This window comes from Micropterus salmoides, unplaced genomic scaffold (genome assembly GCF_014851395.1).
Source record: "Micropterus salmoides isolate LMB-PRFRI ecotype aquatic unplaced genomic scaffold, ASM1485139v1 Ms_hic_scaffold_20, whole genome shotgun sequence".
Classification (NCBI taxonomy): Eukaryota; Metazoa; Chordata; class Actinopteri; order Centrarchiformes; family Centrarchidae; genus Micropterus; species Micropterus salmoides.
This window is the reverse complement of record NW_024041151.1, coordinates 32,138,440-32,165,242: the sequence shown is the minus strand read 5'-3', so window position 1 is coordinate 32,165,242 and position 26,803 is coordinate 32,138,440. Positions and strand designations below refer to the sequence as shown.

The following is a 26,803-nucleotide window of genomic DNA, read 5'->3' as shown; positions in this document are numbered from 1 at the left end:
AGGTAAAAAAAGAATAAGCTACTGCATTACATTCTATTATATTTGTCTGAATTGTCACCTGCCAGCTAACTTTTGTCCTTCCCTTTATAAAAAATAAAGACATTTCCACAATAAATTGGCGCAGAAAATGTCTCCAGAATGCAGGAAATTCAGTGTTTAATTCTCAAAATCTTCTGGTGGGGGGAGTCTGGGGGCGGCGGACCCCAGACTCCTTGATTGAACATTTCATTAATATTTCTTTTTAAACTAAATTCAAATCAGTTAAGCTAATTTATCATTAAGGTGAAAAGGTGCCACATGCACAAAGACTTTAGGCTACTTCAGGCATGCCTGCATGTATGTAGACTTAGCTGGGATTAAATTGTATAAGAAAAGTTGATCTACAGCAGAAACATATCTGACATCAATACAGAATGCCCGACAGCCTTACTGCAATATATTACACTATTTTCGTATTTTGAATTGGTGCAAAAAAATTCAGTGTTTAAAGCCCAAATTTTTCAGGGGGAGGACCCCCAGACCCCACCTTGTTAATATTATCAGTGTTAATTATTATCAGAAAATGAGACAGACGTTAGAGTTAGAGGTGTTCATGAGAGAACGCAAGCTGCTACTGAGAATATTTCTCTCCAACGTGTGCTCACTGTGCAACAAACAGGACCAACTTCAGCTTCTGCTGGGGAAAAACTTTTATTCATCTTCTGTTCTGTGCTTCACGGAGAAGTGGCTGTGTGAACCGATACCGGACTCAGCGCTGCAGCTGGCTGGATTCCAACTCTACAGAGCGGACCGCGACACAGAACTCTCAGGCAAAACATGGGTTACCACTTATATCAACAGTGGCTCTTGATATAAGTGGTGTACCGACATGACAGTGATTCAGCAGCACTGTTCTCATGACCTGGAATATTTATTGATACACTGTAAACCATTTTAATCTCCCTGCGAGTTTGGTTCCTACTTTCTGCTTGTTGTTTACATTCCACCACAGGCCAACACAACGCACAGTGCATGCTTGCCGAGCACATACGGACATTCCTGGACTGCTTAGTTATTGTTCTCGGTGAGTTTAACAAAGGAAACCTCTGCCAAGAACTCCCCAAATAGAGACAGTTTATAAAGTGTCCAACTACAGAGGGAAACACTTAATAGGGAAATACTTAATAATGCAGTCACAATAAAAATAGATGCAAGGCGGCAAGGATAAAAGCACCACCTTCATTGCGGCAACAGTAAAGTCAGCTGGGTCAGAATAAAGTCAGCTGGCACGGCAGCCACAATAAAATCAGCTTGCATGGTGGCCTACACATTTTTAAACAACTTAACCTACTTTTGGATGATGGCATTACTTGAAAATGAAGTCCATCCTCCTGTCCTTCTGGATGAACTTGTTGATAGCTGGGTCATGCAATTGATCCTTTGCTTTTAATTTCATCAGCAATTTCTTCTCGATGGAAATTAAGGCCAAGTCTGACAGTCGGGCCTGCTGCTCCTTCATTGTGACCTCGGAATGGCAACTCCTGCTTGCCCATGAACACCACGCAGTTAATGAGACGTTTCAAAATGAACCTAACCTTCTCATTATGGACAATGACATCCATTGGCGTTGTTGGTCATCAAGCTGGAGCTCTATCCTGGTGCCCCCAAATGTTTTAAGGCAAATCGTAGCTTTCAGATGACTTGAAGCATTCTGATGTCGATGGGCTGACTTGGATAAACTTCCTAAATCAGAAATTCCATCTTTGGCCCAGGACCCACTTTCGGTGCCAAACAGCAAACAATCCCAGCAGTAAAGCTTTAGCTCCTTGGTTGATCGAGACCTGGTTCCAAAATTTCTCAAAATCCGAAAATCAATAAGGTCGATACTGCTATCGAGACTTGCGGGCTATGATGTAACGTTATGTCTCGAGCATCAAAGGTGAATGTGATTTAATTTGAAACGCAATGGATAAGAATATCGTCAGGCTGCAGTCTCTGCCTGCTCTCTGTCAGCTCCTACACACACACACACACACACACACACAGCGGCAGCAGAGCGAGAGGCTGTGCCGTCGCGGTGGAATACGGTGAAGGTTAACTAACGTTAGTTGATTACAGCTACGCTCGTTACTGTAAGTTCATGCAATAAAACCTTTACAAGTAAAAAGACAATACTTTATCAATACACCTGTCTGTAAGGTAACATTAAACATGTAGAAATGGTTAATTAAATCATCTCTGTCCTCATCCTGTATGTTTTATACAAGCATAGCTAACGCTAGCTTGGCTTTAGCCAAATGTTAAAAACAAGCTAAATAGAAAGGTGTCTGTCTGGACCACAGAATGGTCTGTAGTCTTAAAAACTCAGCTGCTGGCTGAGACAAACCAGCCGCTCCTCCTTCTACCTGGTAACGTTACCTGCAGCCAGCTAGAGAGGAGGAGGGACTGATACAGACTGATGTTGTTCTTTCTAAACGTAAATGCTTGCTTACCGTACTTGTATAGCGCCTTTCTAGTCTTTTCAACCACTCAAAGCGCTTTTACACTACATCTGCATTCACCAGTCACACACATTCATACACTGAGCCTAAGTGCTCAAACGGAAACTAACATTCACACTCACTCATACACTGGCGGAATAGCCGGGGTTCAGTATCTTGCCCAAGGACACTTCGACATGCAACCAGGGGGAGCCAGGATTGAACCGCCGACCTTCCGATTAACGGCCAACCCGCTCTACCTCCTGAGCCACTCACTACTTGTGATGTCAGATAAAGTTATTGAGTTACTTTGCTGTTGTAAACATTAATGTTGCTGCTCTAGAAACAACATTTAGCTGGATTTAAAATATTAAATTAAAAACAACCAGGCAGTTAATATGCACACTTCAATATATGTTTATTTATCGCAAGTGATATGTCATCTCAATATATTTTCGTTCAATACGTTATCGCACATTGAATATTGGATCTGGTCTTACCAAATAACCATCACTAAATAGTCGTAAAGTATCGATAGTGGTATCGATAAAGAATCGGATCGTTAAGCAGTCTCAATAAGGGTATCAGTATCAATAAAAAATTAACGATCCGCATCTCTATCCATGGGTATCTTGCATAATTACTGGAGTTGAAATGTCTTTCAAAAGCTTTGTTTTGCACCAAATTAAGCTCTGGTGTAGGCCTTCCTTTGCTAATTAACTCCAACTTCTCTTTCAAAGTTAACCTTGAAAAGGGCGCAAGTAATAAATTTGAAATGATGTCTCCCTTACTAGCGGGAACGTTACTCGCGGCTTCCATCGTGAACTGAACGAACAAGTTAGCTGCTGTTAGTTTATTCGCCTATCACCGTGTCCCCCACAGCGGGCGGTCATAAAGTTAGCGAAAACAAAGCCCACCCATTTAGAGGGAAGATATGATTGGTCAATTTTATTGTCAATTAAAATGAGTCTCTCATTGAATTACTGTTTCTCGGCCCTCTGTAAATTCATAGCTGGACAGCATTTTCTACCAAACAACAACAGAGTCAGCAATATTCTGATGACTGGTAGAGGGTGACAAAAGGCCGTCTTTATTTTAGTCCTTCCCATTCCAACACAATCTGAATGACCAGGATTTATTTTAGAAACATTTTATTTAATAAAAAAAATGATATATTAAATCAAATTAGAACAGATGACTTTCTAAATATTATTTTTTAGAATAGCTTAGGCCCTGTCTAAGGGCCTAGAGGGCCCTGATGGTTCCCCTCTGCCGTTTAGAGAGAAATCCTAGTGTGGGTGAGAGGGATCTCGTATCCTCCACTTTTTAACATTTTTTTTGGGGGGGGACTATTTGCTCAGAACTAAAACACTGCAATTGATATTTTGTTGATTTTATTATTCTCATTGAAACCTCCTTTACATACTTTTCTTTCTTCTTATTTTGGAAACTTTAAAGTGGCATAGAGAGTAAAGAGAAAGAGAAAAATAAATTACTTCATGTAATGTAGCCCTATCTGATTTGTATAACATTTAAGTTGTATTGTCTATTAGCATTAAGGTGACATACTTTGTGTGCATCATTATTTGTAATTCTAACAATTACAAATTTTGCTTTGTAATTGCTGACTTTATTCTTTGTTATTTAGTACAGTAAAATTAGATTGTTTGTTACACTGACATGTAAGCCTGGTCCATGGTCAGACAAGAGCTGTGTTGCTCAGCTGGTTAGCAGGACAGACAGACAGACAGAGATTCACTGCAGCTGCACATTAACATTACAGTTACCTGCTGACCTCAGACTTTGAGAGAAGAGAACACATGTTTACCTGACGTTCACACAGTTCACCCTCATTGAGTTTTTTCTATTCTCGTTCCCAAAATGATAGTCCCTCTACATCCTTCGCTCAACCTTTGATTTCACCTTTGACATGAGAGTGAGGCGGGGCCATCCAGCTCTGAGCGAGAGTGACCTGATTTCTATCACTGCGTATGCCAGTGTCGCATCAGCTGGGCGAAGTTAAAAGTTGCAACAAGTAAAAACACTCAAATAAGGTACAGATACAGAAAAAAAAAACTACTTATGTACAGTAAAAAGTATTTGTACTTTGTTACTTTCCACCACTGGATTTGGTAATTTTTGCTAATGCTGTAGACCCATGAAACTGGTGTTATGCAGTGCGAGTGGCTGTCAAACATGTACCACTTAGAAAGCAAATGTGTGCAAAACTTGTGCATAGATGCCATACATTGGAATGAATAGCCAACACAGTCTAAGTCCCTGAATACAGACCATCAAAACTTGCAGTCTGCTGTCACTGAAAACAAGGACTGTTCTTGTGACCAAGGTTACAATGTGACAGCAGATGGGTTCAACGAGAAACGAGAAACAACTGACAGCCCAATGTAAGAAAATACCTGCCTAACATGGGACAGTACATTTCACTAAACAGTTTTAGGCAGGTCAACCTGTAATGTACCTGCGATGGTGTAATCAGCAGTGACCCTCATAGCAGGAGTGTAGGTCACAGCTGGCATGGTGGGCTCTTTGCCTTTCTGCTTCTTCCTGTAGATGATTAAGAGGAGGAGGAGAAAGAGCACCAGCAGCACCAGGACAATGATTCCTGCTATGGCTCCCATCTGGTAGGTGTCCACCTGCATGGCTGTACTGGTCAAACTGTTGAGGCTGCCCACCACCACACCAGCTGAAGACAGGAGGAGTTGGAAATGTAGAACCAGAGTTAGAGGTCTAAATAAATTTTTTTTTAAATAAAACTTGACAAAGTAGCTCTTCTTTTAAAAGGAGATGACTGTCAATGATTAGACAACTAAGGCAATCTGATTAATGTTGACCATTCTCAAAAACAGATCTGAGAACCAGCTATGGACAATAGGAATTTTGGAACTTTTTCTTTATTAACAAGGCACAAAGCAACATCAATTGATTCCACTTTATTGAGGTGTGTCTTTACCTTGGTCACAGCGAGATCCCTTCCAGCCTGGGTTGCAGTAACATGTACCAGTCATGTGATCACACGTGGAGTTATTCATACAGTCGCATACCTGACGGCAGCCATAACCGAATGAACCAGGAGGACACTCTGTAAATAAGAATAAAGTCTCATTTAAGTAAACTTTAGGAGAAATGTCCCAGACTCTAACTACAGAACAACAAATGGAAACTTAACTGGACAACAAAGTAAATAAAACAATAAAAATAATAATAATGAGTTAAGTAGAAGTGTACTAAGAATGCGTCTAGGTATAAATATGGCAGTTTAAAAGAAATGAGTTGCCAGTTGAGATGTAGGCACATAAAGTGTAAGCACTAAGAACAGTTGAATAATACTCATCGTAAACAGGAAGGAATGTAGAAAGTTCGGTTTAATTCAATTTAAGGTACACTGCTCAAAAAAATAAAAGGGAACACTTAAACAACACAATGTAACTCCAAGTCAATCACACTCCTGTTAAATCAAACTGTCCACTTAGGAAGCAACACTGATTGACAATCAGTTTCACATGCTGTTGTGCAAATGCAACAGACAACAGGTGGAAATTATCCCAATAAAGGAGTGGTTCTGCAGGTGGTGACCACAGACCACTTCTTAGTTCCTATGCTTCCTGGCTGATGTTTTGGTCACTTTTGAATGCTGGAGGTGCTTTTACTCTAGTGGTAGCATGAGACGGAGTCTACAACCCACACAAGTGGCTCAGGTAGTGCAGCTCATCCAGGATGGCACATCAATGCGAGCTGTGGCAAGAAGGTTTGCTGTGTCTGTCAGCGTAGTGTCCAGAGCATGGAGGCGCTACCAGGAGACAGGCCAGTACATCAGGAGACGTGGAGGAGGCAGTAGGAGGGCAACAACCCAGCAGCAGGACCACTGCCTCCGCCTTTGTGCAAGGAGGAGCAGGAGGAGCACTGCCAGAGCCCTGCAAAATGACCTCCAGCAGGCCACAAATGTGCATGTGTCTGCTCAAACGGTCATAAACAGACTCCATGAGGGTGGTATGAGGGCCCGACGTGCACAGGTGGGGGTTGTGCTTACGGCCCAACACCGTGCAGGACGTTTGGCATTTGCCAGAGAACACCAAGATTGGCAAATTCGCCACTGGCGCCCTGTGCTCTTCACAGATGAAAGCAGGTTCACACTGAGCACATGTGACAGTCGTGACAGAGTCTGGAGACGCCGTGGAGAACGTTCTGCTGCCTGCAACATCCTCCAGCATGACCGGTTTGGCGGTGGGTCAGTAATGGTGTGGGGGTGGCATTTCTTTGGGGGGCCTCACAGCCCTCCATGTGCTCGCCAGAGGTAGCCTGACTGCCATTGGGTCCCGAGATGAGATCCTCAGACCCCTTGTGAGACCATATGCTGGTGCGGTTGGCCCTGGGTTCCTCCTAATGCAAGACAATGCTAGACCTCATGTGGCTGGAGTGTGTCAGCAGTTCCTGCAAGAGGAAGGCATTGATGCTATGGACTGGCCCGCACGGTCCCCAGACCTGAATCCAACTGAGCACATCTGGGACATCATGTCTCGCTCCATCCACCAATGCCACGTTGCCCACAGCCTGTCCAGGAGTTGGCGGATGCTTTAGTCCAGGTCTGGGAGGAGATCCCTCTGGAGACCATCCGCCACCTCATCAGGAGCATGCCCAGGCGTTGTAGGGAGGTCATACAGGCACGTGGAGGCCACACACACTACTGAGCCTCATTTTGACTTGTTTTAAGGACATTACATCAAAGTTGGATCGGCCTGTAGTGTGATTTTCCACTTTGATTTTGAGTGTGACTCCAAATCCAGACCTCCATGGGTTGATAAATTTGTTTTCCATTGATAGTTTTTGTGTGATTTTGTTGTCAGCACATAGTTAACAAGGAGTATTTAATGAGATTATTTCAATTATTCAGATCTAGGATGTGTTATTTTAGTGTTCCCTTTATTTTTTTTAGCAGTGTATATCGCGCCAATTCACAACAACAGTTATCTCATAGCACTTACACTTATGTGCATCATTATCACAGGTCTAGACTGTACTCTGTGATATTATTTATAGAGACCCAACAATTCCCACAAAGAGCAGCACTTGGCTGAGGCCAGGAAAAACTTAGATAGCAAGAGAGGGCTGGCGGGGTAGGAAGGAGAAGCCAACACAATATCCACAAAGAAATACAGACAGGATAGGTAGTGGTAGTGAATACAGATAAATACATTAATGTTAATAATAAAAGCAGATAGGATGTAAGACAGTGTAACGTACTTTGTTCACAGCGTCGTCCCATGAAGCCGGTGCGGCAGGTGCACTGTCCAGAGATGTGGTCACAGTCAGCTCCATTCCTACACTGGCAGGTCTGAGAACAGTCCTTCCCAAAGAAACCTAATGGACACCCTGCAATCGAGTCATCATACATCACATTGTATACTTTCAAATGGCTATTTTTCTGAAATAAACAACAATTGCTGTATGACATATGTTTTATGATGTAGATATAGATATAATTTAACCCTCCTATTGTGTTCCAGACAAAATTGGGTGGCAGTAGCTAGGTCAGTAAGGATCAGGCTGCAAACCGGAGGGTTGCCGGTTTGAGTCCAGCTCGGACCAGAGTTGTGGAGTGTGGACTGGTAGTTGGAGAGTTAGCAGTTGACTTTAATAAAGCATGTCGTCTTCTTCAAAAGCTTCACATCAATAAAAACTTCACAACCTCAGCTAAAATGTTATGGAAGTCAATAAACCAGAATAATTGATAAAAAAATTGGACTTGTGTAATAAACAAACATTGGGAATGTTTTCTCATAAAATCTCACAAAACAAAAATATACAAAACATATTGATCCAGAATATTTCTAAATGTAGAAAGATGAACAAAATATTAACACTCCACAAGTTATTGGAACTATGTACCTTTTTTTAGTTTGAGATATTTTTATGAGCAGTGTCCAAATGCATTTAATTTCTGTATGTGCTGTATGTTCACTGGATGTAGTCATAATGGCAGTTCCTACTACCACAGTATGTTATAGCTAGGCCTTCTATGTTAACTGTAAACTAAATTATATACTAAACTATGCTAAACTACTGAATCTTGTGTTTCTTTCTCTCTCTTTGTGACATTCCTATTAAACCTGCTTAGCTGCTCATCTGGCGCCACTCATCTGGCCGTCAGGCGTTGTCAAGTGATTTAGTGTAATGACGTCACCACAAGCGTACAACGTGATGACCCGAATGACAGAGGCCTTAGCTTTGATAAGATATGCTACTATTGTCATTTTTCTAATGGGCTTCATCAGGATGATCAAATAAAATATTATCGATTAGACATGTTTTTGATATTTATTTTGGTTAAATTGGTATGTTAATCGAGTAATAGGCAACTTTTCTTTATAATACACAAAATTACTCATTAGATTAATCGACTTGAAAAATAATCGTTTTGTATAGCCCTAATTCTGACCCAGACTTAACCTCCTCATTCCTGAGCAACCCCATTCCCACCTTATCATGTCATGGGAACCACACTTTCCAGGCAAAAAATACAATGTTAGTTATGGTAACATTTCTCTTTCTCAAGCTTATGTGCCCAGCTCTGTGCCCCAAGAGAAATCAAAACTAGCCTCACCTGCCACATACCAAAATGATCACACATTACCACTCATGCTCCTGAACACAGAGACATACATATGTTCATGTTAATACAGTCTATTTTTGGTTGAATCTAAAATTTTGAAATAAATGGTACTTTAGAGATAGGCTGTCATGAATGTTCTTTCAGAATAAAATCATGTCAGTCAGTCTTGACCGGAAACAGATGGCAGCCACCAAATGGGACTATGGTACAAAACAGTATCCTGGCTAAACAGATACCAGTCTGTGATAATTTGTCAATATGTTTTCCTCTGGTCTTCACTAGTCAATATAAAAAATAAATTGTACTTCTTTTACTTAAAAAACAAAAACAAGTGTAGAACTTTTATTAAACAAGGTATAAAATTGTATAAAAGTTGTCACACATCATCTGTTGATAATTTGTGCTTTAAATTTGCTCCATGACCAGTTAAAACAGACAGGTTAATTCAATTCTCACAATTAGCCAGGGACACCAAAATAAGAAACAAGTAACAAACACAATAAAAGGCTTAAACTTGTTTGTAACATCAAATAGCTGTCCCCGGAGTTGATTCAAACATGTTTTTACATCCAATGGGGAGTGCCCCATTTTCACTTAGGGGTGTGCTCACTTTTGTTGCCTGCAGTTTACACATTAATGGCTGTGTGATGTGATTTTGAGGGGACAGCAAATTTCCACTGTTATACAAGCTGTACACTCACTACTTGAAATTGTAGCAAAGTGTAATTTCTTCAGTGTTGCCACATGAAGATATAATCAAATACTTACAAAAATGTGAAGGAGTGTACTCACTTGTGAGATACTGTATCTCTAAACTCAGGAACCTTGGAAACATATGTAAAACTGAACCATCAATCAATCAATCTAAACCAGTGGTCCTCAACCTTTTTTGGGCCAGCGCCCCCCTATCCATTATCCAGGTCCCTTACCGCCCCCCATCAAAAAAGATGGGTTATTTGCCCTGAATATATTTTGATTTTTTTATTGTTACATTTGTTATTAAAAACATGGAAAAGGTAACAAAAAAAGCCATGCGTTTTTAAGTATTTAATTATATTTAACTAATAAGTGAATGTTCCTCCCAGAAACTGTGTATGAAACAAGATACTGTTTTCTTGGATGAGGCTCTTAGTAAGTGGCGGGTATGGGGGTCCTCCCCCAGAAGATTTTGAGCATTAAACACATTTCCTGCATTCTGGTGAAAATTTCTCCTCCAATTTCTGCCTTTTCTGCACCAATTTGTGGTGGAAATGTCTAAAGATTCAGGTGGCAGGTCACAATTCAAAATATATAATTATAATAGAATATAATCTAGTGAGGCTCTCAGGCATTCTTATTGCTTTTAAATATTTTTCTCCTGTAGATCAACTTATTTAATATCATCCCTGCTGAGTCAACACACAAAGTCTTACCCCCTCTTTTGTGGGGAAGTAACCTATCTAAATGTGTTTGTGTTTCCCACAGAATGACAGTGTAACTGTGCTGCAGCTGTACAGCATGCTAGCCTTGAAAACCCAGCTGTATTCTAACATTAACTTAGCTCTCCTTATTAGCTAGGCCCCTTATGGAGGACTGATCCTGACAAATTCAGAAATAAATACAGAAATATATAAATGCTCAATAAATAAAAAGCATCTGATTGACTGCGTTGTGCACCTGTGTTCACGAGGGAGAGAGAGCGATAGATCGAGGGATGGGTGAGAGAGAGAGAGGGACGAGTGAGAGGATGTGCTCCGCGAATAGCGCTGCCTGCAGCTCGGCAGTCAAATAAGATTTTAAATAGGCCTGGTAAAAAAAAAATCAAATATCAATATGTGGCGGTCAGTGTTGATACTGTGGCTGGCCGCCACAAATAAATGAACGTATGGGAAACACTGTAACTTATCTGCTCATGTTCAAAACTTTCTGCACATTCAGAATCTCTGCCACATATCTGAGTTCTCTGACATGTAAAGAAAAAAAGACTTTATAGGAGAGTAACGTCATTAGCCTATTTAAAGAGAATTCATAATATTTTACAACATGCCCAATACTGCATTGTTACTGATTCGCTCGAAGTAGCCTATCCCCTCGCCGTCTGACAGACAAAACTGTGAGAGGAGGTGCTCTAATGCCGGGGGAACGAAACTAACCGACAACACCTGTGATCAGACAGAAAGCTCACGAATAATTCCACACACCTTAACTTCAGCACCTCTGATAAAGTGCGGCTTACAATCCCCAACAGAGCAAGACAGGCTAAAAATACACAGTATCGTCCAGTCACAGATGCTGACCACAGTTTTTTAGCAAGTGGTTTAAAGTTTAAACTCGTACTGTTGTGAATCTTAACCAACAAACGCCCCCCAAAAGCAGCTCAGTGCCCCCCCTTTCTAAAATATTGCTTCCAGCACCCCCCATCGTCCTCGGAACGCCCCCTGGGGGGCAGTATTGCCCCCGTTGAGAAACACTAATCTAAACCATCAACCAGCTGCCAAACAGCTGTGTGACTTTTTATTTGAGGATTTTCAGTCAGGATTTAGAGCTCATCATAGCACAGAGACAGCACTGGTGAAAATTACTAATGACCTCCTCATTTCATCAGACAAAGGACTTGTCTCTGTACTGGTTTTATTAGATCTTAGTGCTGCATTTGATACCATTGACCATCAGATCCTATTGCAGAGACAGGAACATTTAAATGGTATTAAAGGAACCGCTCTAAGCTGGTTTAATTCCTGTTAACAATGAATCCTCCCTGCACGCCAAAGTTAGTCAAGGAGTTTCACAAGGATTTTAAAAAGGAGTTTTTCCTTGCCTCTGTCGCCTAGTGCTGCTCTTGGTGTAAATAATAGCACAAAGAATCTGAACTGCTCTATATGAAAAGTGCTATGAGATAACTGTTGTTGTGAATTGGTCCTATATATATATATAACATTGAATTCAATGATGTCAATGAGCCCACAACCCTGTACACAGGACAAGCTGTTGGATGGATGGATGGCAATGAGATGTCCCCACATGGATAGAGGAGCAAACGTGTGTGTGTTTGTATCTGTGACTGACGTTGTGTGCAGTAGAGGCCGGTCCATCCTGGGGTGCACTTGCATTCTCCATCATAGGCGCTGCAGTAGGCTCCATTGTGACAGTTACATGTGTGGATGCAATTGGGTCCCCACTGACCAGGTGGACATGCTGCAACACAGTGACAGCAAAATGTTAGTGCTCAACTTTTAGTCATACCAGTTCACAGCTAAATAGCCTTTCTAAATAACTTATATTTTTACTTCAGGATACACAGTTTCATGAAGAAACATCTACTTTACAGGACAGTGACCTGTAAACACACCAGAACCACCATTTTTTTAAATCTATAAGTTTATTGAGTAAACGCACGCTGGGAGCAGTCGCTGCCGATCCATCCTGGATAACACTGACAGGAGCCATCAATGGGGTTACATGTGCCGTTGTTGGTGCAGCTGCAACTCCAGGCACAGTTCTTCCCAAAGCGACCACTGGGACACACTGCACACAAGATGCATGTTAATCATACATGTTCCTCAACCACATTTTAGGTAGAAGAATTTTCACTTCTACAGTATCTTGGTTGCTGATTAGGTTCATTGTAGACATTTTTATCACACACAAATGGTCAATATTGTTCTCATGTGTTACATCATATGACCAAGTAGTTTGATTGGTAAACATTTACAGTTAAATTTGCGTATAGGTCATATTGACACAGATATGACATCCATGCTACCAGCTTTCTTCAGGCTCAGATGCTTCTTGTACTGCTTTGATCTTTTTTACAGGGAAATTATCTTCTTCAGTATAATAACTGACCAGTATCAGCCTTTAAAAACAAACACAGGTTGAATTCTGACGCCTTTGTAACAATGGGATGCAGGGTAACTCACCCTCGTTGCACAGTGCCGCCTTGAAGCCCGGCAGACAGTCACACTGTCCTGTGATGTGGTGACATGGTCCATTACTGTGGACACACTGTGGACATGTCTGACTGCAGCGGTGACCAAAGTAACCAGGAGAGCAGACTGCAGGCAAACCAGGAGAAACAGAAATCTGATGTCATTTCACCTGCATTTAATTTTAAGACATTTACTAAGGTAACAGCTATCAAAAGCTGGGATTGTCTTTTAGGGGCTTTCTGGGAGTGAAAGATGGGGAGATTTAACATCAAAGATGAGGCCAAATCTGTCAACTTAACATTGAGGTGGTCAACAATCATGTAGCCTGCAAACAAACAATGCAAGGGCAGCTATCAGGGAGCACCAAAATGAAAAAAGGATATAGACCTCAGAAAGGCAGAGAATTTAAAATATATAAAACACTGTTAGGAACTGCTCAGCTATATTTGAAGTTTAGCTAACTGATGAGTTTCATCTAGTTTGATCGATAGATATAACTGAGTATCATCTGCATAACAATGAAAGTTTATGGAATATTTCCTGATAATATTGCCTAAAGGAAGCATATATAAAGTGAAGAGGATTGGTCCGAGGACAGATCCTTGTGGAACTCCATGACTAACTTTGGCATGCATGGAGGACTCATCGTTAACATGTACAAACTGAAATCGATCTGATAAATAGGACTTAAACCAGCTTAGAGCGGTTCCTTTAATGCCAATGAAATATTCCAGTCTCTGCAATAGGATCTGATGGTCAATGGTATCAAATGCAGCACTAATAAAACCAGTACAGAGACAAGTCCTTTGTCTGATGCAATAAGGAGGTCGTTAGTAATTTTCACCAGTGCTGTCTCTGTGCTATGATGAGCTCTAAATCCTGACTGAAAATCCTCAAATAAACTATTGCTCTGTAGAAAGTTACACAGCTGTTTAGCAACTGCTTTCTCCAGAACCTTAGAGAGAAATGGAGGGTTAGATATAGGTCTATAGTTGGCTAAAACATCCGGATCAAGTTTGGGCTTTTTCAGAAGAGGTTTAATTACAGCTACTTTAAAGTACTGTGGTACATAGCCTGTTGATAAAGATAGATTGATCATATCTAGTATAGAGGTGCTGACTAAGGGTAAAACATCTTTAAGCAGCCTAGTCGGGATGGAGTCTAAGAGGCAGGTTGATGGTTTAGATGAAGAAATTATTGAAGTTAGTTGGTAAAGATTGAGGGAAGCAAACAGTCTAAACATGTATCTGGTTCTACAGCTGTATCTAAGGTTCCTGAGTTAAGAGATAAGTCGGTGCCAGTTGAGGGCAGGTCTTGGTGAATTTTGTCTCTAATAGCTAGAATTTTATCATTAAAGAAGCTCATGAAATCGTAACTACTGAGAGCTATGGGAATACTTGGCTCAATAGAGCTGTGACTCTCTGTCAGCCTGGCTACAGTGCTGAAAAGAAACTTTGGGTTGTTCCTATTTTCCTCTATTAATGACGAGTAGTACGCTGCTCTAGCATTACGGAGGGCCTTCCTATAAGTTTTAAGACTATCTTGCCAAATTAAACGAGAATTTTCCACTTTGGTGGAACACCAATTCCTCTCAAGTTTCCGCGATATTTGCTTTAATTTGCGAGTTTCAGTATTATACCATGGAGCTAACCATCTTTGTTTTAGTATTTTCTTTTTTAGAGGGGCTACAGAGTCGAGTGTCATTCGCAGCGAGCCTGCAGCACTATCAACAAGATGATCGATTTGGGAGGGACTGAAACTAGCATAGGAGTCCTCCGTTACTTTGTGACTAGATAATGTATTTAGAGCTGATGGAATCGCATCCTTAAATTTAGCTATAGCACTATCAGACAGACATCTTGTATAGAAATTTTTGCCCAATGGCGTGTAGTTCAGCAATACAAACTCAAAAGTTATTAAACAGTGGTTTAGTGAATGATTAATGATTAGTAGGCTAGAGTCGAAGATAGCTGCAACTCCACCTCCTCGGCCTGTGCCTCGAGGAATGTGAGTATTAATATGACTGGGAGGGGTGGATTCATTTAGGCTAACATATTCTCCATCACCCAGCCAGGTTTCAGTAAAGGGGAAAGGAAAGGGGGGGGGGCTGGGTGACTGTCCGAAGGAGGAATAGTCGTAAGCATTCAAAGTCCACGGGGCACCATCAACCTGTTCACGTTTCTAACAGATTTTCCCCACTCAGCGACACACCCGCTGAGAAACCAACTCTGATCATTGGCAGCTCCATTTTGAGAAACGTGAAGTTAGTGAAGCCAGCGGCCATAGTTAAGTGCATCCCTGGGGCCAGAGCGGGCGACATTGAGTCTTATTTGAAACTGCTGGCTTAATTAATTAATATGACTGGGAGGGGTGGATTCATTTAGGCTAACATATTCTCCATCACCCAACCAGGTTTCACTAAGACAAAATAAATCAATATCATAATCTGATATTAGTTCATTTACTAGTACACCTTTAGAAGAGAGAGATCTGATGTTTAAGAGTCCACAACGTGGCGTTCTTAAGCTTCCTCAAGATATACAGTCGTTTCTGAGCTTTCTTCACCAGTGTGGAGATGTGAGATGAAGGACAGTACCCACCCCAGCCACAGCCTGTGGCTAATATGGCCCTACATTTCACATTGTGGCCTCTTGTGACACTTAATAATACAGACTGACAGTGTGATTTCTTAATGTACTTAAATGTAGGTACAGTGGAAGAAAACAAGACCATGGGGAAGAAAGGCATAAAACAATTAGGTATTTTAGAGGAAATGAGAAATACATTAGTTATTTTAGTTTGTTACCTTACTGTACAACCACAGTTCACATAACATAACTGAGAAATACATTACACCATAATTTATAAATTCTACAGAATATCAGTGTTGTTCACATCATTTTCCCAAACGTTTCTCTAAAATGCCAGATTTCTTTGTTCCCCATACTCTTGTTTTCCTCCACAGTACCTACATTTAAGTTCCATTAGGAACAATTTTATTCGTACCTGATTCAGTGAATGAAATTGCACAATTAGTCTTTCCTCCTTAACAATATGGGAACGGACTGACCCGGTACGGGGGACGTAATCGATTTTCGCTATTCTAGCTATTTTCCGTCCAAAAACAGCGGCGCTTTGTGTCAACAGAGATCGTCTGGCGGGCCGTCATCTTGGTGAGCTAGGCTGCAGTCTTAAGTTTTGTTTGTGGCTGTGTACGAAATCACCCACTACTCACAATAGTGGACTATATAGTGAGCATGCCATTTTGTAGTGCTGTCCGAATGTATAATACCCTATATAGTCCACTCAATGTATCCCAGAATGCATTTTGAAAAGTACTGTACAACCTACAACCGATGGTCAGTAACCAAGCCCTACATACCATCATGCATTGCGCTAATAGAAAAAATTGATTGTCCGACGGTAATGACGTAATTAACGGCGCCGAAATAACGATCGAGTAGTGTCTGAAAGTGTTCTTTTAATAATGCGAGTGAGCTCACTATATAGTGCTCTACATACAACTCCCTAGTGCAGATAAAGAGTGTAATTTGGCGGAGGCGATCGTTATCGGCCTCTGCTGGCGACCCGTAGGAGCTACACAGACATGCAGGATATGCCTGAAATCGTAAAGACCACTTGCAGCCCTGTAGGATGTTCTGTTCTCAAGCTGTGGGCGATGTGTGTGATGTTCAGTAAATAAACTGTGTAAACTGTCAAAGTGTGAGATCACATATTATAGCCTACATGTGTGAGAGTTCAGAGATACAGTAGTTTTGGGAACTCCGCCCATCAGCGTCAGAAACTAATAAATGCCTTAGGACAGACTATTTGGTGTAGTCAGAAGTTATGTCAAACAGCATTAATATGCTATGTTGGCTCAAATGTTGAGTGTCTATGGTTGGAAATAATATAAACATGAAAGGGGCGGAGGGAGAGCATATCCCAAGCTTTGTCTGAGGGGAGGCTCGTAGTCTCAGATTTTGATAACCCCTGCTTTAAGTCAAGTATCAGCTGTGTGATGGTCTTGCAGCAGCATGTAGTGCTGATGTGGGACTTACTCCTCTGACATGTAGTGCCTCTGTATCCTGGAGCACACTCACAGGTTCCTTCATCTGGAGAACAGGACGCTCCATTCTTACAGTTACAGGGGAGGGAGCAATTTGGGCCCCAGCGGCCCTCTGCACACACACTGTCACAGTGGATACCTGCTCACACACATACACAAACACACAAATAAAGATAATTTTTAGTGTATTTCATACAGTGAATGCATGCAAGTGTAAACTGAGTACACTTCTGACAAATAAAAAAAATTGTTTCTTCTTCACCGACCACATCATAGGGAATCTGTCAAAACAACAAACAAATTCAATTTTAACAACATCCACACATAAATACAAACAGTAAAAGTAGTAGTGGTACAGAAAATAAATAATGGTACTGATAATTATAGTAATATTAAGGATAATAATAATAGGAAAAGTAAAAATAATTGTTGCAGTGGGTGACTTGTAGCCACAGATCCAGTATAAACATTTTGTATAATTTAGCTACTCCTGCTCAGCTTTCACACTTCATATACATGACTAACAACACAAACACTGAAATGTCAATCATAAAATAACATTTTAGCAACTGATATTGACCATTATTTATTAATTATATTTAATTCAATATTCATAACAAAAGTTATTTCATTGCACTTCACATATAAAGCGGGTCTATACCGTACTCATTGAAATATTATTTACAGAAACCCAACAATTCCCAACATGAGCAAGCACTTGGTGACTATGGCAAGGAAAACTCCCTTTTAACTGGCTGAAAACTTGAGCAGAACACTAGACTCAGGGTGGGCGGGCAACTGCCTTGACTGGTTACTCGACTGTAAAAAAAGTAATCATAGTAATAATACAATTATCAGTATCAAGTGATACTAATAATGACAACAACAATAATAAGGACTAATAATAATAATAATAGTATTGTGTCTTAAGTACAATTATGAGTATTTCCATTATTATCCGTTATTTTACTTGTAATTAATAGTATATAAGATTTTACCAAAAACATATGATAAGCTTATAATTTCACCAAATTTGGTTGTTTAGGAGACGCTTGTTTGTGTTTATTTAGCCCCTTGTCATATTTTAGATGTGTTTAAGAGTGATTTTCTCTTTAAAGTTCTTAGATGGTTTTATTTAATTTAATTGTTTGAAGCCCCCAAATGTATAATTTTTCACATACTCAAAAAGCAAAGATTCAGTCCAGGCAATTCTGGCATATGCCAGAGGGGCCGGACTATTTGTTTTGGGGTGGGCCAATCAGATTGATATTAATATCAGTGTTTCTCACACAGCTTCACTTGGGTGGCCGCTGAGGTACATTAACAGCCGCTCAACTATATTTGACGAACCATTTAAGCATTTTGCAGAGAAACAGTGAGAGAAATCATCATTTATTACGCTAAAAGACTCAGACGGTGGCAAACCAGGTAGCCTTCCGTGTTTGAGAACTGCGCTGTTTTTCCGGGGTCTCTCTTTTTTTACATTTCCCACCAGTGGGCTGCAGCGCTGCAAGACTTGTTCAACAAAACGCTTCCCTTCACTCCTGGTTTCAATAGTAAACTGTCATAGGAATGACAATTACCGACAAAAAACATTATATTCTAAGAAGAAACATTTAAAAAAAATTACAAAGTATCTTTTGTATTTCAAGCTAATTTCTGAGGGACGGCCTTTAAGCTATAAGGTCCTCAAATTCCACTGGAATCCAACAGCAGAACATCACCATGCTTTTACACCTGTATGGCAGTAGGGGGTGGTAAAGACCTGTGGGGGATGCAGAACACGGGTCTTATTTCTAAAACTGTGCCCAGAAACCTCACTAAAAGTGTACGTGTGTCCAAAAGCCAAAAATGGCGTACCCCCAAAAAATATTCAGGCTTATAAAACCGTGCGTGCGCACACTTGTTCCTTGAAACACTTACAATTGTCTATAAATGGTCAGTGGAATTAATATTAATACGTACTGACTATGGGAAGAGAAGGAGGCAAACTCTGACAGAGAAGCTACAAAACGAGATTTAACTCAGCGTGACACTGACGATCCTTTTGGTGAAGCTGAAGTTGTTTGGTGGGTAAAAAAAGCACTTTCATGCAACATTTGTGCACCGGAGGAAAAGGGGCACCGGAGCTCCACTCCCTTTATAACCGATCTGCAAGAACGGGGCATTCCTCTTGAGTAGTGACGTCACTGACCGGAGGGACACACTCACACACATATTATGCAGGCGCCGTCATCAAAAGAGGAATTACCCAGCAGACATCAATATAGCATCCACGTTAACTTTAGGACTAAAATAAGTGTTTTTTTCTCTCCTCTCTGACAACCCCCATGTTACTTCAATCATTGTTCTTAAGATTTACAGGACCTCAGTCTATAAGAAGAATCAAACAAGGGCGCGAATCCCCGGTCAATAAGAAAATCACTCACACATATGATCGTCACCTCTGTGATCGTCTGTTTTGTTTTTTCACACATAGCCCGACCAGATTCACTAACTCCAGTTCTTTGTAACATTTAGTTCCTGATAACATTATTGTATAGTATAGACTGAAGTAGAGGAAGGGATAAAACAACTTCGGATCTACATAGCCAGCTTTCATCTGAAGTCGACAGCTGTCAGGCTATTGACAGGCGGTCACTATTCTCTCCCCCTTGATGGGGCCTGTAGGCTATGACGGGGGAAATAAAATAAGCTACTTGAGCACAAGTTTCTCGAAGGGACTGAATTCACAGTTTATCCTGCGACACCTGTGAGGTGCTTTTTTCTCCTAGCTGTGTATATTACTTCAATAAAATAAATGCTCGTTTTCTCCTCTCTGTCAATGCGGCAGGTTACAGCAATGTTTTAAAAAAAATAATTTTAATATATAATTTTAATTTTAATTAATTTTTTTATAAATAATTTTTTTCACGTGTACGACAGCTACGCACATCATGCGCGTTTTGCGGGAGTGCGCATTGCTGGCCTTTACCTACTACTGGTGTACAGTCTCAGGGTGCTGGATTTGGGGTAAAACCCTCCATGCATTGTGAGGAGCTGTCTTATGTTATGTATGTCAGCGGCCTCTATCTCCTCCTTTGGTCAGTTCATTATACCAGCGGGGTATCTGATGGCGGGTATGTGTTGATGGCTCGGATCTTGTTCTTCCCATTCAGCTGACTTTTCAGGACCTGCCTTACTCTTTGTTGGTATTTGGCCGTGGCGGACTTCCTTGCTGCCTCCCCAAGGTATTTGTAGTTGTCCTGAACATCTGCAATTTTACCTTCTGGTAGTTCAACCCCCTCAGTTCTGATAATTTTCCCTCTTTTTGATATCATGCGACCACACTTGTCCAGTCCGAACGACATTCCAATGTCGTTGCTGTAGATCCTGGTAGTGTGGATCGTGTGAGTCGATGTCTCGCTCATTCCTGGCATACAGCTTGATGTCATCCATGTAGAGGAGGTGACTGATGGTTGCTCCACTTCAGAACCGGTATCCATAGCCAGTCTTTGTGATGATCTGGCTGAGGGGGTTCAGGCCTATGCAGAACAGCAGCAGGGATAGTGAATCACCTTGGTATATGCCGCACTTGATAGTGACTTGTGCAATTGGCTTTGAGTTGGCTTCCAGACTTGTTTTCCACAGCCCCATTAAGTTCTTGAAGATTATTAGTGTCCTGTTGATCTTGTACATTTCCAAGCATTCCAGTGTCCATGTATGTGGCATTGAGTCGTAGACTTTCTTGTAGTCAATCCAGGTGGTGCACAGATTGGTCTGCCTGGTCTTATATCGACCAGTAGCTGGTGCTTGGCTCCCCTGGTAATACTGTGAGTTGGAAGGGATTGTTCCCTTGCATATTGTCATATCTGAAAATCTTTAATGTTTTGTCGTTTTGCACCCATAAAAAACAAAACACTGGAAGCAGGGTCAAACAGGTAGCCTGGCTCTGTCCAAAGTTTAAAATAACCTTTTAAAGCTGCCTAGTAGGATAAGCTATACGTCTATTAATCCCCTATAGAGGAAATTCAGAGTGACATAGCAGCACCTAGCAGACTAAGATTAAGGCTGTGTGATGTATTATGTTGAGGGGACAGCAAATTTACATTGTTATACAAGCTGTATACTCACTACTTTACATTCTAGCAAAGTGTCATTTCTTCAGTGTTGTCACATTAAAAGATATAATAAACTATGATTTACTCACTTTTATGAGATACTGTATTTCCCATCATACTACTCTCTATAGTCTGTAGTGTCTGTTATTATAGGATAATGTAACACAACATGAAAGTATACAATAAGCATTTGTATATTTTATTGCAATATAAAGTTACGTCTCCATCTTTAATTGCCTCATTCACATAGTTGATAATGATACACTATGAGCCAAAGATCAGAACCACAGACAGTAGGAAGTAATGCAAATGGAAATTTTTGGTATAATGTAATGTTCAAATCAAATCAATCTCTATTTGTCCCCGTAGGGAAATTAGTTAGAACATTTTCATTGGGTCTTACCAGTCCATCCAGCCAGACAGCGGCAGTGACCAGTAGAGTGGTGACATCCATCAGCATGACTGCAATCACAGCGTTCTTTACAGTCCTGACCATAGGTACCATCCTGAGGAGGACCGAACAGTACCATCACAGAGCTGAACTTCAGTAAAGTGTCATTAAGGCATTAAACTTTGAGTCTTTTCATGCTTTTAAATCCTATTTTACTTCCACTGCTTCATGTGTTCTCAAGGGACAGTTCAACAAGGTCAATTTGTCATACTGTACATTTGTCATACTGTACACCTGCTCAACAAGGTCAACAAAAATGTTGGATACTTATGGGACTACATTAGGATTTGATCCAAACAAATGTAGAGAGTAATATAACATGAGTTGTTTTCATGTCATTTTTTGTTGTTCAACAACATTAACAAGTATTATGAGACATTTTTAGTTTATAATTGCTAATACAAAACACAATCTTCAACACTACTGAAATAAAATATAATAATATAATAATATAAAATATCAGGTTCTAATGTCAAGAAAATCAAGTAAATCATTAGTGATTTTCGGTGGACTAGAACTGTGATTTCCTCACTGACTTGCCAACAATAATTCTGGACACATTCCAAAAAAGAAAATTTTCTTTGCAAAATAAGACAAACAAACAAACAAACAAACAAACAAATAATTTCAGTTTTTTTCCACATAAACATCTGGGAATATCCATATCCTCTCACCTGGCACTGGAATTCACACCTCTCTCCTCTCCAGCCTAGAGCACAGGTACAGTGACCGTCCAGCACGTTACACGCTCCTCCATTCCCACACATACAGGTTAAGTTACAGCCCAGACCCCAGGTACCACTGGGACAGTTGATGGAGCAGTCCACCCCATGCCACCCTGTTTAAACAAGGTCACTAAGAGTCAAACACACACATACCTTGGGTTCCATTAACAGTAACACACATCATAAACATTATTGGGTGTAACACAAGGATCAGAATACCTCTGGAACAGTTTCCTTGAAATAATGCTGTCACCAAAATTCATCAGGACAGAAGTTATGGTGGCTTTTTAAAAGTGAATTGCTACCAAAAAGTTGGTTTGCCTGAAAAGAAAAATTGTATTCCATCATAGACTCATTCCACTCAGCCTTCTGAGAGAGCGGTATCCAGGAAAAGAGAGAGCAAAAATGACAGAGGAGAAAGGATGTGAACCTACACATAATGGTACTATTCCCTTTAAAATAATAAAACATTTAAGGTTATAGTAATAGACCATATATTTATTTATTTAATATTGAATTAAAATTCCCTCGATATGTACATACTGTATAATCATTGCTGGCAGACCCATGTTTTTATAGACTAGAATGTGTTTGCATGGCTTTAGCCTTCTTTTTTCCCAAATAAGTGATTTGTTATAAAGTTCAGAAGTAAGGTATTATGACTAATATCTCTCCTCTTCTCTTTCTCTCCTCCTCCACTCACCTGGTTTACAGGAGCAGGATCCATCCACAGATGAACACTGAGCTCTGTTCTTACAGTTACAGCTGGAGGAACAGTTCAATCCATATGTTGCTGCTGGGCAGGGGACTGTACAGTTGGGACCCTGCGAAGGCCACCACAATAGATGTACAGTTAGGACTGGCTGTGAGGATATCACACAGGAATATACACGACAGAACATGTTCACATACACAGCACTGGACAAAATGTTTGTTACAGGCCTACTATCATCAGTTGAAATATTTATTTTTTTAAGTTTGCTTGCTTCTACAGTATAGTATGTAAAATCTTGACTTTAAGGATAATCAGAAGGAGCTTTATTGCCAAGTAGTGTTTTACACATACAAGAAATTTGCTTTGATGATAAGGTGCTACACGGAGACAGACATACAGTTGAAATAAATAGATGTAGAAATATATAAATATGTAATAAGCAAATGCAAGTTATATAAGAATAACAGAAGAATAGAGACAAATAATACAACTGACAATATAAAGAAATAATAATAAAAATAAAAATAACAATGGAACAACAACGATTTACAACAAATATTGCAATGTGCCCGGTTCGTGTATGATATGACATGAAGTGACATTTACATGTGCTACTGCTGATTGATCAAAGCTAAGCAGGTTTGGGCTTGGCCAGTACCTGTCTGGGAGACCTCGTGGGAAAACTAAGTTGCTGCTGGAAGTGGTGTTGGGGGGCAGTCTCCCCTCTGGTCCTAATAATAAGATCCCAATAACCCCATGCAATGATGGAGACACTGCGTTGTAGAAGCTGCTGTCCTTCAGATGACATGTTAAACCGAGGTCCTGACTCATTGTGATCATGAAAGATCCCATGGCACTTGTTGCTAAGAGTAGGGGGTTCCCCGGGGCCATGGCAAAATTCCCAACCTGGCTTTCACCATCTGGCCATCTAATCATCCCCCATAGTAATTAGCTCAATGTTTCCCTCCCTCTCTGCCTCAAGCTGATGTGGTGAGTCCTCCCCACTTCACTGTGAAGCACTTTGAGTATCTATGATAAAGCACTATATAAATGTAATTCATTACCATTGTTGATGAGGCTAGCTAGAGAAGTAGAAGCTGGCGAGAGGTTTTGGTCCTGATGGGCTGCAGCCTCTTGCCAGAGGGAGAGTCTGAAACAGTTTGTGTCCAGGTTGGGAGGAGTCAGCTGAAATCTTTCCTGCTCACCTCAGAGTCCTGGAGGCGTACAGGTTCTGAAGTGAAGGAAGATTGCAGCCAATCACCTTCTCTGCAGAGCGAATAATATGGTACAGCCTGCCCTTGTCCCTGGCAGTGGCAGCAGCATACCAGAGGAGGAGGTGAGGATGGACTCAATGATGGCGGTGTAGAAGCGCACCATCATTGTGTTTGGCAGGCTGAACTTCTTCAGCTGCCGCAGGAAGTACATCCTCTGCTGGGCCTTCTTGGTAAGGGAGGTGATGTTCAGCTCCCACTTGAGGTCCTGGGAGATGATGGTGCCCAGGAAGCGGAAGGAGTCCACTGTGGCGACGGGGAAGTCACTCAGGATGATGGGGGAGGGTGGGGCTGGGCTCTTCCTGAAGTCCACGACCATCTCCACGGTCTTCAGAGCGTTGAGCTCCAGACTGTTCTGGCTGCACCAGGTCACCAAATCGTCAATGTCCCACCTGTAGGCAGACTCATCCCCACCAGAGATGAGCCTAATGAGGGTGGTGTCGTCCGCAAACTTCAGGAGTTTGACAGACTGGTGACTGGAGGTGCAGCTTTTGGTCTACAGGGAGAAGAACAGAGGGGAAAGAACGCAGCCTTGAGGGGAACCAGTGCTGATGGTCCTGGAGTTAGAAACATGTTTTCCCTTCTTCATGTGCTGCTTCCTGTCAAGTCTGTAGTTTAAGGTGGGACAACACAAGGCTCTCAAAATACTTCATTACCACAGAGGTCAGGGCGACGGGTCTGTAGTCATTTAGTTCTGTGGTCCTTGGTTTTTTGGGGACAGGGATGATGGTGGAGGCTTTGAAGCAGGCTGGCACATGGCATGTCTCCAGTGAGGTGTAAAAAAAAACACAGGAGACAGCTGATCAGCACAGTGCTTCAGGGTGGATGGGGAGACAGAGTCTGGCCCAGCTGCGTTGAGTGGTTTCTGCCTCCTGAACAGTCTGTTGTCATCCCTCTCCAGGATGGTAAGAGAGGGGAGGAGGTGGGGGATGAGATGGTGGACTGTGGTCGGTCAGTGGTGTGATGGGGGATGGTGTCATGTCTGCCCCTTTGTCTTTCAAAGCGACAGTAAAACTGGTTCAACTCGTTGGCAAGGCGTGAGTCGTTCATGGAGTGGGGGGATTTAGGTTTGTAGCTGGTGATCTGTCTGAATCCTCTCCAGACAGAAGTAGAGTCATTCCTTGAGAACTGGTGTTGGTGTCTGCGTACAGCTGTTCAGCATCTTGCACCGCCTTGCTAAACCTGTACTTTGACTCCTTAAACCTGGCCCGGTCGCCACTCCTAAACGCCTCTTCCTTTTTCAACCTCAGCTGTCTGAGCTTAGCTGTAAACCAGGTTTTGTCATTGTTATAATTCACCCTGGTGCGTGTTGGAATACAGCTGTCCTCACAGAAGCTGATGTAGGACGTCACAGCCTCTGTATACTTCACCAGATTGTTGGTAGCTGTCCTGAAAACATCCCAGTCAGTGCAGTCCAAACACGCCTGAAGATCCTCTACAGCTTCACTGGTCTATTTCTTTGATGTCCTCACTACAGGTTTACAGAGTTTTAATTTCTGTCTGTAAGCAGGAATCCGGTGGACCATGACGTGATCAGAGTGTCCCAGTGGAGCGCGTGTTCTTCTACTCTAACTGTCTGTATTTGGGGAGTTCTTGGTAGAGGTTTCCTTTGTTAAAGTCACCAAGAACAATAACAAGCGACTCCCGGTTTGTCTGCTCCACAGTATTTGGTCGGCCAGCAGGCGCTGTGCGTCGTTGCACGTTGGCGTGCGGCAGAATGTAAACACCGACCAGAATGAATGAAGCAAACTCACGGGGGGAGTAAAACGGCTTTCCAGAAAAATTCCAGATTAGGAGAACAGTGCTGCTGAATCACTGACACGTTGGTACACCAGCCATTGTTAATATAAAAACAGACACTTCCACCTTTTGTTCTGCCGGAGAGCTCTGTGGCGATCCGCTCTGTAGAGTTGGAAGCCAGCCCGCTCCGGTATTGATCCACACAGCCACGTCTCACAGAACAGAAGATGAATAAAAGTCTCTGTTTTTCCCCACCAGTAGCTGAAGTTCGTCCAGTTTGTTGCACAGTGAGTGCACATTGGAGAGAAATATTGTCCTCGCCAGCGGAGGCGCACAAGCGACCCGGCTCGTTTCCCTCTTTTATGGCGCTTCACTCGGCGAACAACAACGAGAGAGCCCTTCACCAAAATGTCCAATAATTCCACTGATGACGCAGAAAAGTGGGAAATAAATCCGCTGGAGTTGTTCCCCTGATGTTCATGAGCTCTTTCACCAGAGAAGAGCTGTGAATCACAGCCAAAAACTGAGTTAACACACAAAAACAAAACAAAACAAAGTGCAACTAACACCGAGGCAGCTATAGACAGCGCCATCTTGGAAATATCTGTGAAAGAAGAATGCTTTAGTTGTAACTGCTGCAACTAGATGTTAATAAGGAGCCATATTTTGTTTTGATAGCACCTTTAATGCCTCGTGCATTCTACACGATTTTCAGTGTCGGACGATGGCCGTGCTGT

General features: G+C 41.5%; 1 protein-coding gene across 1 annotated transcript in view; it reads right to left on the bottom strand.

Moving 5' to 3' along the window:
• megf10 (multiple EGF-like-domains 10) overlaps window positions 1-26,803 on the bottom strand; it is a 108,685-nt gene that overhangs the window by 12,424 nt on the left and 69,458 nt on the right. The window contains exons 11-20 of the mRNA XM_038733535.1: window positions 23,044-23,164; window positions 22,290-22,453; window positions 21,568-21,670; window positions 17,057-17,203; window positions 12,987-13,121; window positions 12,463-12,591; window positions 12,133-12,261; window positions 7,719-7,847; window positions 5,431-5,559; window positions 4,939-5,163 (exon numbers count right to left, since the gene is read on the bottom strand). Coding sequence (XP_038589463.1) covers window positions 4,939-5,163; window positions 5,431-5,559; window positions 7,719-7,847; window positions 12,133-12,261; window positions 12,463-12,591; window positions 12,987-13,121; window positions 17,057-17,203; window positions 21,568-21,670; window positions 22,290-22,453; window positions 23,044-23,164 — 1,411 coding nt within the window. The remainder of the gene's footprint in view (window positions 1-4,938; window positions 5,164-5,430; window positions 5,560-7,718; window positions 7,848-12,132; window positions 12,262-12,462; window positions 12,592-12,986; window positions 13,122-17,056; window positions 17,204-21,567; window positions 21,671-22,289; window positions 22,454-23,043; window positions 23,165-26,803) is intronic.